General features: G+C 44.9%; 1 protein-coding gene across 2 annotated transcripts in view; it reads right to left on the bottom strand.

Moving 5' to 3' along the window:
* Nucleotides 1-268: 268 nt before the first annotated feature.
* NPAS3 (neuronal PAS domain protein 3) overlaps nt 269-10,975 on the bottom strand; it is an 864,000-nt gene continuing 853,293 nt past the window's right edge. The window contains exons 9-11 of one of the 2 annotated variants that reach the window (XM_028851483.2): nt 10,458-10,605; nt 6,898-7,022; nt 269-4,708 (exon numbers count right to left, since the gene is read on the bottom strand). In XM_028851483.2, the coding sequence (XP_028707316.2) occupies nt 3,339-4,708; nt 6,898-7,022; nt 10,458-10,605 (1,643 nt within the window). In that variant the 3' untranslated portion in view covers nt 269-3,338. The remainder of the gene's footprint in view (nt 4,709-6,897; nt 7,023-10,457; nt 10,606-10,975) is intronic. The other variant, XM_028851486.2, reaches the window with a different exon arrangement.

Here is a 10,975-nt window from a genome sequence, read left to right as displayed (position 1 = left end):
ATGACAATGAATTGGGGTAGCTGAAAATTTAGGATGGTTGCAAGTTTGGTGTAGTATTTGGATTAGCATCTTATTCTGTGCCTTGTCAGCCTCATCGGTACACAAGCTATATATTTTTTTCCAAAACTAGCAAAAATACGAATGCATTTTTTTTTTTTTACTTTTTCTTTTTTTTTAAATAAAGAATAATGACCAAGGTACCTGCTTAAACAAATACTACCAGCATTCATTAGTCAGGATGGTTACATGTAAAAGAAATGATGCCAGATAGTAACAAATCCAAGAGAAGTTTATTATGAAAATGGCACCTGCGGATGAAAAAATTAAGTTACATAAAGACAACCATGTATGTGACATGTATGAGAATCTACAAAAGTATAAAAAGAACCCTGTTGTAAATGAAGTATGTACATTTCTGATTTGCAGCATTATCAATGGTCAATGAAAAAAAATGTTTCAAAATAAGCCAGGCACTCAGGAAGTTAGGTCCGGTTAGCTTCACACAAAACAAATGTACCATAGCTGTCGCTTTGTAACGTTTTAATTATTTTTTTATATATATATCGTAGAGTTGGTAACACTGCTAAGGTTTTTACGAACAGAATATCCCTTTCCCCATTATTCAGCTACTTGGCACCAGTCTCCTCATAAAAGTTTTCATATATTTGTACAAGAAATAGTTAAAAACACAGACACAGTCTTCACAGGTAATGAAGTGTTTTTTTTTTTTTTTCATTTTGTAATTTTCAACACTATGGATTTAGACAGCAGCTGTGATTATCTGTTAGTTTAAATCACCAGAAATCATTTTGACACAACACAGAAACATTTATAAAAGAAAAAAAAAACAGCTGTCTAGCTGTTCTTTGTAGCTGATAGGTGCATTCCTTTGATTGTTCGATAGCTAGAGTAGAGCTTCCAAAAGTAATCTGTAAATTTCTCCGTTGGCTTTCTTCACCTTCTAAACCTACTTAAATCCTTCAAGTAAGCTCACTATTAAAATTTGCGGCATTTAACTTCTTTTTGTTATTATCCCACCGTGGTTTGGGCCCAGCTCATGAAATCAAAGGTCCTAGAGGAACCTACTCAACACAGTGATATTCAAAGGACAGCCAAGTTACTATATTAGCATTGCACAAGTAAACAAATATATATGACAATTCTAGATTCCATTATCCCCTCCTATTTTGTTTCTTAAAAATGTTGGTTGACCTTTGAAAGAATTTTCTGTCTCACTGGTAATTGCTTTATATATTGCTCCATCAGCCAACCTGAAAGGAAACCAAAGAAAAGCACCCACTGCTTATAGGTAGAGCACAAGAGACTCTGGGAATGTTAACAACTGAGGCTATATGGCATCAATTTATTTAATATATCTGAGCATTATTCTTCAGTGCTTTGTGTTGCACTCCAGAAGAGAGAGTCATACCCAGAATTCCGTTGTGGGAAAAATGGCTCCATTAACCTTGAGCTAGTTAAGAGTCTTTTTATCTCTGAGAATGAAACAGATTTTGGGGATGGGGAAGGACTGAAGAGGAGGGAGAGGGGGAGATGGGAAAGGGAGGGAAAGAGAGGAGAGGTAGGGAGAATATACACCAGCAAAGCAACAGCAGGAATTTTAAAAGGTAAAACGGAAGATTCACAGACAGTAGAAGCAGCATAGGGTGACATTACAGAGGAAGGCCACCACACAAAACCCACTAACCCCCAAGAATCACTGGATTCACTAGGACTGCAGGAATGGGACTGTACCACTCCGGACTAGAGATAGAGCACAGATAAGACAAAGGACAAAACAACTACATTAGCTTAGTATATACTGCATATAGAAACACACATTGAAACTGCAATGGGACTGACAGCCAAGGACACGTACACATTGTACACATTACAGTTCTCACATCTGTTATTAGATGCCTTAACAAACAGCTGCCAAAAATGAAGTGGAAGAAGAATTTATACTTGACAGTCATTTGGAGTGTTTGACACCACACTGATTTCTGGCAACAAAGACAAAATAGGATTTTTTTTCTTTTTCTTTTTCTTTTTTTTTCTTTTTTTTCTTTTTTTTTTTTACTTAATGTGCAGTTTTCAGTTGCAGTTATCTGTCTGAAGCTTATTAACCCATTCTTTAGTTTTAAAACTTATTGGTTTCAACCCAGAAATAAGAACCAAAGGGAAAGAAATTCCATCAATCAAATCAGTCCCCCAAAATACAACCTTCCTTTTTTTAAGCAAGAAATGAAAAAAACCAAAAACATGTTAAATATTTTCCTTCTTTTACTCTGAAGTGTTATTGAAGTTGCAAAATTAGCCTCAGTTAGACTGAGTAAGGAAAACAAAAAGCTAAACAAAAGGCAGTATGTACCTAAACTGCTCCTCAAATCAGTTTGATTGAGTTTCCCAGCAGCCCCTTTAAAAAGGGCTTTACTGACCCATTAAATTTAATGTGAGGCTATGTTTGTTAGTTGGGAGGTAAAAAATTTTAAGTCCTGCAGCAAACGTTAATGAGGGCTTTGTCTTAACTAACCAAGGAGACTGCAGCAATGGACTCCAGACCAGGACAGAACACAATTTTTTTTCCCCCAAAACCCAGCCCAGGAGCTGCATTTTGTATGAAGACATTACAGATTAATAAATGATAGCACCATGGTTTTAGAAATTAAGTTAATGTTTCAGTAATTAACATTTAGTCCGACTTTTTTTTTTTAAACATTCTAGTCACAGGCCAGAAATTAAGTTTAAGAACCCAAATTATTTTTTATGTGCAAGTAAGAAAATCTTAAAATCTTAACCGTAAAAAGAGAATTAAATTCTGCATAAAATTCTAAAATACTATTCCCCCTATTTTTTTTAAAGGAATTAGGAACAGAAACAAAAAACCACCCCATTTCATTTGACTTAGTCAAACAGGGCACATTGTTTATGCTTGTCTCTTTCCATCTTGATCATATCAAGATCTTTATGAAGAAACCCCAATGGTTGTCACTTGAGAACTCTCTTGACCACAAGACTGAGTATTCTATGGCAGAGGCATATACACATGAAAGACATCTTAATAAAGATGCAAAGGAAAGCAAAACAACCCAACACACATCTTAGAAGAAGACAAAACGGCAGGCAACTGGTCGTCTGACCCTCTGAAGGCAAAAAATAAACATATCTTTACACGAAAGAATAAGTCAGGTGAAAGAAAGAGGGGGTGGAATGGGGACCGTCGTGGCGAGAGAAGACGCTGACCTGCTCGAATTCAAAGTGCTAGAATTAAAGGTCTAAACGAAAATGCCGACGATGCCTCCTCCGAGCGGGGCCTGGCCGGGCCCAGGACGGGCGGCGCCTCAGTCCTCCTTGCGCTCCAGAGTCTGTGCCGCATGGATGCCGTTGCTGTAGACGGGGAAGGGCAGCGTGGAGAAGAGTCCCTCGGCCGTGGTGAACACGTTGCCGGCGGGCATCTGCGTCAGGCTGGCTGCGCTCACTGCGCCGCCGAACGGTCCTGACATGTTGAGCCGGTGCACGTGGTGGTAGAGCATCTCCATGGGCGTCTTGGGGTCGAGGCCGAAGCCAGGGCTGTTAACGTCCACGAAGTTAACAGCGTGCGTGTTGGGCAGCAGGTTGCCCTGCATGGCCAGGGTCACCTCGGCGGGCGCGTAGCGGATGGTGCCCGTGGTGTAGACCCTCTGTGCGGCCGTGCTGGTGGCGGCCAGGGTCCCGGTCACCCTGTGCACCAGCGGGAGCACGACGTTGCCCGCCTGCAACCTCTGCAGCGCCTCTAGGTCCCCAGTGTACAGCAAGGAGTTGGACGCGCTGGGGCCGCCGCCCCCGCCCCCGCCGCCCCCGCCCCCGCCGCCGTTCCCGGGGTGCTTGTCCCGTGGGGACGCCGAGAGCGGGGGTGACAGTGGGTCGGAGGCAACGGGGGCCAGGGCTGTGGTGGCCGAGGCGCCGAACTGAGTCTTGCGGGCAGCCGCGCCGTCGGCGCCGGGCGGTGTGAGGACCGAGTCGGGGATGGCCACGTGCAGTCCCCCGCTGCCACCACCCCCACCGCCGCCGCCCTGCGGGGACGGGAAGTGCTCGGAGCTGGGGGGCTTGGTCATGCTGTAGGGGGACTCGTTCCTGGAGATCTCCCGGTTGGGCGGGTAGTTCCAGATGCTGCTGTCGTTGTCGAAGTTGATGGGTTCCGAGATCTCCGTCTTGATCTTGAGCACCGAGGCACTGTTGGGGGAGGACAGCAACCGCGGGGGCTCCACCAGGCCCGCGTCCAGGCCGCCCGGGCTCGACGCACTGGACAGGCGCCGGCGGCTGGCGCTGCCACCCTTCTGCCGTTTCCGCCTTTTCTTGCGCTTCTGGTGCTTGCTGGAGGCCTGAGCACCCGTCTCGCCCGCGCTGTCCGAGTCCTTGGCACTATCGGACGTGAGTGACTCGCAGTTCTGCAGCCGCAGATCCGACTCACTCTCCACGTAGCGCTCCACCTTGATCTGCATCGGGCCCAGCGCACCGAAGCCGTCCTCGCCCGCCTTGGGGTTCTCAAAGTCCGAGTGCTCGAAGCTGTCGTCGCTGTCGCGGCTGTCCGGGTTACTGGAGCTATGGCCGTCGTCGTTGCAGTTCATGTCGTTGTCACAAGCGTTGCCCGACTTCTTCCGGTCGGGCTCCGGGTCTTCGCTGTTCTCGGACTGGTTCCCTTTCTCGTCGGACTTGGAGTTCTCGTTGTCCTCTGCGTGGGGCCCGGGGCCGGCGGTGGCGGGGATGGGGAGAGAAGAGAGAGAAGACACCAGGTTAGCGGGGCGACCCAGCCTGTCACCTGCAGGGGCTGGGGCGGGGAGCAGGGCAAGTGTCCGTCCTCATCACGGGCTTCTCCATCACCTTCAGAGGTCTTAAAGCCTGGGCTTTCTCTCTGCTGAGGGCCTGGATTAGCTGGACGGTTACTTAAAAAGTGCCGGCCGAGGACCAGCGGCACTGGCAATCATCTGGACATCTGTTGCAAATGCAGACTCTCTGCTCCTACCCAGATAGACTGCATCAGGTTCTGCATTGGAATATGACCCGCAGGTGATTCTCAGGCACATTCAAGTTTAAGAAGTCCCACAAGGATACTCAGGAAGTCAGGTTAAATAACCTGGATTAAGGTGTGGCACAGAAAAATGATGACATGCAAGGTGACTTTCTAAAGAGTCTGCATTTTCCCTTGGTGAATATTTTGTTCATTACTGAGAGCCACTCTCCTTCTTTCCATTCCATAAGTTATTCTCCCCCACAGCACTTACCATCATCTGATTCACTGTATAGCTTTATTTTTATTATTTATTATTATTATTTTTGGCAGGGTCTGCCTCTGTGCCTTACGCTGGAGTACAGCGGGATGGTCACCGCTCACGGCAGCCTTGCCCTCCCCAGCTCAAGTGATCCTCCTGCCTCGGCCTCCAGAGTGGCTAAGACCACAGGTGCCTACCACCACACATGGCTGATTTTTTTTTTTTTTTTTTTGTAGAGACAGGGTCTTGCCACGTTGCCCAGGCCGGTCTCAAACTCCTGGACTCAAGCATTGCACCCACCTCAGCCTCCCAAAGTGCTGGGATTACAGCCATGAGCCACTGCGCTGCCTCACTGTATATTTTAGTTTTATTGACTTGTCTCTTCCTCCTACTAGTATTATCAGCTCACTGGGGCTAGGAATTTTTCTTTGTTTTGTTCACAACGATACACTATATTAAAAAGGGGCAGAGACTACCAATTCTAGGACTTTTTATGTCTTTGTCAAGAACTTTCGAATTAATGCAATTTAGGGACAGGAAGACAGTGAAGATCTGCCTTGAGTGCTCTGCCCTCCTTCTGCCTCCCTGAAGCTGGGTCTGGAGGAAGGGATACATGTTTACATGTACCGTACCCCTTGTACATGTAAACAAGGAGCTGGAGCTCAGGTGCCATCATGATAGGGGGTTGTCAGGGAAACCTAGCTGCCACATTTTTGGGAGAATAGATTTTTCCAGTAACACAACCTCTGAAGATTGAGGGATGAAGCCTGACTGGCAGCCTGGACAAGAGGCTGTGGTCATTGCCTCCCCTTTTGTAGCAGAAGAGGGAGGGTTAGAAGAGGTTTAGGATTTTCTTGCAGCTGTAAAATCCTACGAGTTTGGTGCTCCCTGGCCTTATGAGTGTCTCTGGAAGAGGGCTGGGGATGGCAGGAAAAGCAAATTTTTATACTAATTTTCTGTGTCCCAAAGAACTACTCAGGAAGTCTGCTTCCCCAAAAGAAATGAAAATGCATGAGTTTGTTCTGCATAGACTCAGGAAATAAGTAACAGTCCAGCACCCTGAAAGGGGCACTGATCAATGCCATTAAGTATCCTACTTTAGAGGCTCGGTCCCAGCTTGGTGGGAATGTGAATATTTGGGGCTCAAAGTCACAGACTCTCTTGGAGCTGGCCCTAGTACTGCCTCTAGTAGAGGTCGAGAGCTAGCTATGAGGTTAGAGCGGGGTTCCTTCTGTATGGCCAGTGGATTGACATTAAATGATTGCTAATAGCAATCAATCTCTTTCTGTATATTTAAAGAAAGAGATCTGTCAGATCTCAAAAGATCTCTTTCTTCTGTGTGTATATATACACACAACATATATACATACATATATATATACACACACACAAGTATTTATCCAGCACTACATATCTATATGTATTGTGTATATATATACATATACAGTACATACAGGTATGTACTGGTGTACAATTATATGTATGTGTGTGTGGAGAGAGGCAGAGACTCAGTAATAACTTGATATGACATATGTCTCTCTGAAATGTGACCAGTTGCTTTGCCTCTGATGATGGCCCTCTGGCCATTGCCCACCCCCCGTGTGTGGTGGGCAAGCCATCACTGCAGAACATGGAGAAGAAGGAATAATACCTGTAATACCTGAGGTGTCTTTAGAGTCTGACTCAGAGTCGGATGTCTCCGAGGATTCGGAAGTTTTCTCCGGCAGATGGGGGAGCTGTGCGATGTCCATGGGTGTGTCCTTGTACTCAGGATTGCTGTGGGAGGGAGGCACTGGTCAGGAGTGCAGACACCCATTCTGCATGGTTTGTTTGGACCATCTTCTCCCCCACTTCTTTGTCCCAGACTTCTGGAGTTTAGAAAGTTTCAAAGACTAAACATGAAATCATTTCTCAGCTCTTCATGGGATTTTATGGAAGCTTGGCTTGCATGTGCCAGGTGCACCCTGCTGCAATGATCGAATACCCAAATGCTCCATGAAAGCCATAGAGAAGCTTTTAAATAATCAGGTACCACTGGGGGCCAGGGAACTGTGCTGCTTGACAGTCCTCCCAGAGTAACACCTGGGGGAAGGGAGGATGAGAAGTACTCTCAACAATTAATTCCCATGCCTCCTGGTGTGTCCTGTCTTCTCTTGGGCTCCTGATGAGTCCATGGCCTCAGTACCTTTGTTTTGGGTCCTTGATGTAGCTTCTCAGCTGCTCAGATGGCTTCCACGCTATTGGTGGGGTGGCAGAGCCCTTGGTGCCTATCTGACAGATGCACAGGTGCACCTTGGGATGCATGGATTATGGCTACCGAACTGTCAACACACCCATTACAATCACATTTTCATCTGCTCATGTGGTGTACACCTGTGGCTTGTTAGCTGGAAATCTGATTGCAGTGGGGAGAGTCCCAGTGTGAAAGAGGCCCTAACAGAAGGGATCTAACCTCACTTGCACAAATGTGCTTAATTTTTGTTCTATTTTTAGTTTGGAAACAAGGCTCTTTTGGAAGAGAGAGCATGTTAAGTCAGTTTGACCTGTCTTCTGGAAATGCCACTCCAAGGCCACCTGATGTATGAGGAGAGGAGGCTCCTGTAATCTGAAGGCACAAGGAAATCCTCCTGCTTCAAAATGGGAAATGCCTCTTCTATTTTTCCATGATGGCTAGCCAAGCAGAGACTTAAAATTGATGATTACTGACTCATTTGCTAATCTCTAGCAAAATTCCTATAGTAAAGAGTCACTATTTCAGTAACTACTCCAAAACTGCAAATGTTCCTGGGAGGGGTAATTCACTAAAATGGATTATCAGGCATTTACTCCTTAGTGTGAATTAGCTGCAGCAGCAAAGCTTTCTCTAGATAATCAGATGAGACTAATGGTGGGAAGATGGACTCCTTCTCTGAATACTCTAAGAGTCTATAATTCTATTAAGTGTTACAAGGGAATGGGAAGAAGACTGGAGGAGCGGTAGCTTCAGAACAGGGAAGGACAAGCCTGGATTGGGGCCTGGGTGCAAGGGTTCTGGGAAGGAAGAAGTGACGTGAAAGGATTGCTCAGGGAAGAATAATAGACAAGAATGTGGGAAAGAAAACCAAACTTCTGCAGTTGCTGTTTTGCCAGGGCCACGTCATTTTCTTTCTAGATCTCTGCTCTATAGAAGTGATGCCAGTGAATGGCTGTCTTGGTGGAGTTTCCCCTGCTAAAGCCCATGACGTTAGTCTTCTTTGGGGGCTCACAGATCACTTGCCCTACAACTTAGAGTCCTTTATCATTGACTTCAGGGAGGGTTTGTAGGTCAGCTGAAACAGGTCTTCTATGCCTGAGATTGAAACTTTTGAGGTTGAAGACTGGTCTTTGATACCAAAACTTCCTTCCTATCCACATGGGATTTGATGGAATAGAATCACCAAAACTCATGAATTTGTACCATCTGATCCTAGGCTAGATCAATAGTATTCAGAGACTGACTGCTTAGCTCTTCTTACTCCTTGCATTTGTAGGCAGAGGAGGAAGTCATGAGGCTGATGAGGCAGTGAGAAAGATCCAGATAGGAAGAAATCTCACAGAATGGGAGTAACAACCACATAGATGACTTCAGTACCTATGTTTCATCAACATGGGAGCCAGACACTGCTAGCCCTAGGGTGCCTGTTTCCAGCGTTTCATTCTTAATGGTGATGGGTCTCCTTGCCACAGTATCATTTTGCCTAGCAAAAGAATGGCAGTGCCACAAGACCTTATTCTATTTTCTGTCTGGCATATGAGTTTTCATAACCACCTGCATTTCCTAGAGTAATTATTCCATAAAACTCTATGTGCAAGGATTCCGTGATATCAGAACTCATCTTGAACACATCACAAACACAGGGGAGACTTTGCACAGAAATCAGGCCTTGGAGAAAGGCCACATTCAATACACATACTTTTACCTTTAGAGAGAATTAATGTAGAGCAGAAGAGGTCAAAAAAAGGAAATAGAAAGTAGATAAATGAAGAATCTTTTAAGTGGTGCACATTAAGGCCCTCTCTAGAGCAATAATCATTAGTGCCTGATTGATATGCTGTTGGTAGCAAGCACATTCATGCCTTCAAGTCATCACCAAAGTATGTGAACACACTCTGAAGGGCCAGTGTGCTGATGAGCCACGGTTGTTAGCTTCTCAGCTCCATTTGGCTGTCTCAAAGAAAAATGGGATTCAGGTACTCCCTGTCTAAATGATCAGCCAAAGGGCACCAACTTCCATTCATAAGACCTATTGGAAATTTTCCTACTCAGACCACGTGTGGGCTCTGCTTGGTGGCTTTAGGCCAGGAGAAGCCAAAGACCAGAATGATGGGGGTGGGAGGGAGCCAGGCCAAGTGCTGTGATAGTGTCACGCCAGGATTGGCGTGAACCTCCCAGAAAGCCTGCCCCCAAACTCAGATGACCCAATCTGTGGGTCTTGGTTAGTTTTCTGCTAGTTTGAATCCAAAGGCAGAATGTAGATTGGGAAGGGAGAGAAATGGTGTCTCCCACTGGAATTCAGGAAGCAGCTGAGCTTGGGCTCACTTGTAGATAGAATGTTAAGGACACATTTTAAGAGCAGTAAAGCTTGCCCAAGATGTCAAAGCAGAGGGCCAAAAAAAAAAAAAAAAAAAAAAAAAAAAAAAGATTGCCTTCATTTTTACACTGCTATTGTTTGATTCTGGCAAAGCAACTCACTTTGTTTACCAAAACTTGAATGCCCAGGAAGTCAAACCCTATGTAATATGCTAAGGGCATCAAATGAATGAAATATAAGAGGAATATAATGTTCCCTGCCACTTTTCTCTCATTCTGTTTTACTTAATTGTCACAAGAACTGGAGTGTGTGAGTGTGTCTGTGGAGGGGAAGAGGAGATGCTTTTTGAATGTTTCAGCTGTAGGCTGAAGTCTGTATTCTTCTAAGCATTTGTGGGAAAACCAAAGCAACTTCTGCAGAGATGCCCAAATGCTGACAGACCGAGAATTACTGAAAATCTTGAAATCTTTCCTGCAAGTCCCTTTCAACATAGTTTGATCTTCTCACATTTATTTGAATCTTGTGGAAAGAATAGCAGAATTGCCATGAAATTCCACACCAGGTACTGTCAAAAGATAATATTCACAACATGTCAGCTATTAACCATAGGGCTGCATATTTTATAACCAGGACAGAAATAGAAAAGAAGCAGAAAATATACCTAAGAAGGTAATTCACCCAGATGATATTCTTTTCATTTGCATTCTTGGCATTAATAGCTATCGTGGCACTGGACTGTATCCAAATATATCCTCCGTTCTTCTGCATCCAGCGATAGTACTTTGTCACACACTGACCCTTATTCAGCACTGGGGGAAGAAAAACAAAGGCGTTGTATTAAGACTGGGATCAAATAATGTTTTTAAATCTCTGCAAAGCCTTAAGCCTAAAAATGGACCTGCACCAAGCCAGGTGACCCTCTGTATGCTTAATATAGAATGCCATTAGTAGGACAAATGAAATCAATTCAGTGGAGTGGCAGCTCTGGAGCCAGGGTTACTGGCATTTGTAGCAAGACTTTATTCCGTTTTGGGCAGCCATGGTGTGAAAAGAATAAAAGGACTACAAATCTTTTTGGCTCACAGAACACCTAATGCGGTGTGGATATTGTCAATGGGTTTGACATCAGATGGTAAGAAAGGCAAATTTGTATGTGATTTATTCATAGCTTTGAGGTAG

The sequence above is a fragment of the Macaca mulatta genome, chromosome 7, assembly GCF_049350105.2.
Source record: "Macaca mulatta isolate MMU2019108-1 chromosome 7, T2T-MMU8v2.0, whole genome shotgun sequence".
Taxonomy (NCBI): domain Eukaryota; kingdom Metazoa; phylum Chordata; class Mammalia; order Primates; family Cercopithecidae; genus Macaca; species Macaca mulatta.
Note: the sequence above shows the minus strand (reverse complement) of the source record. Positions and strands in the feature narration are given on the sequence as shown.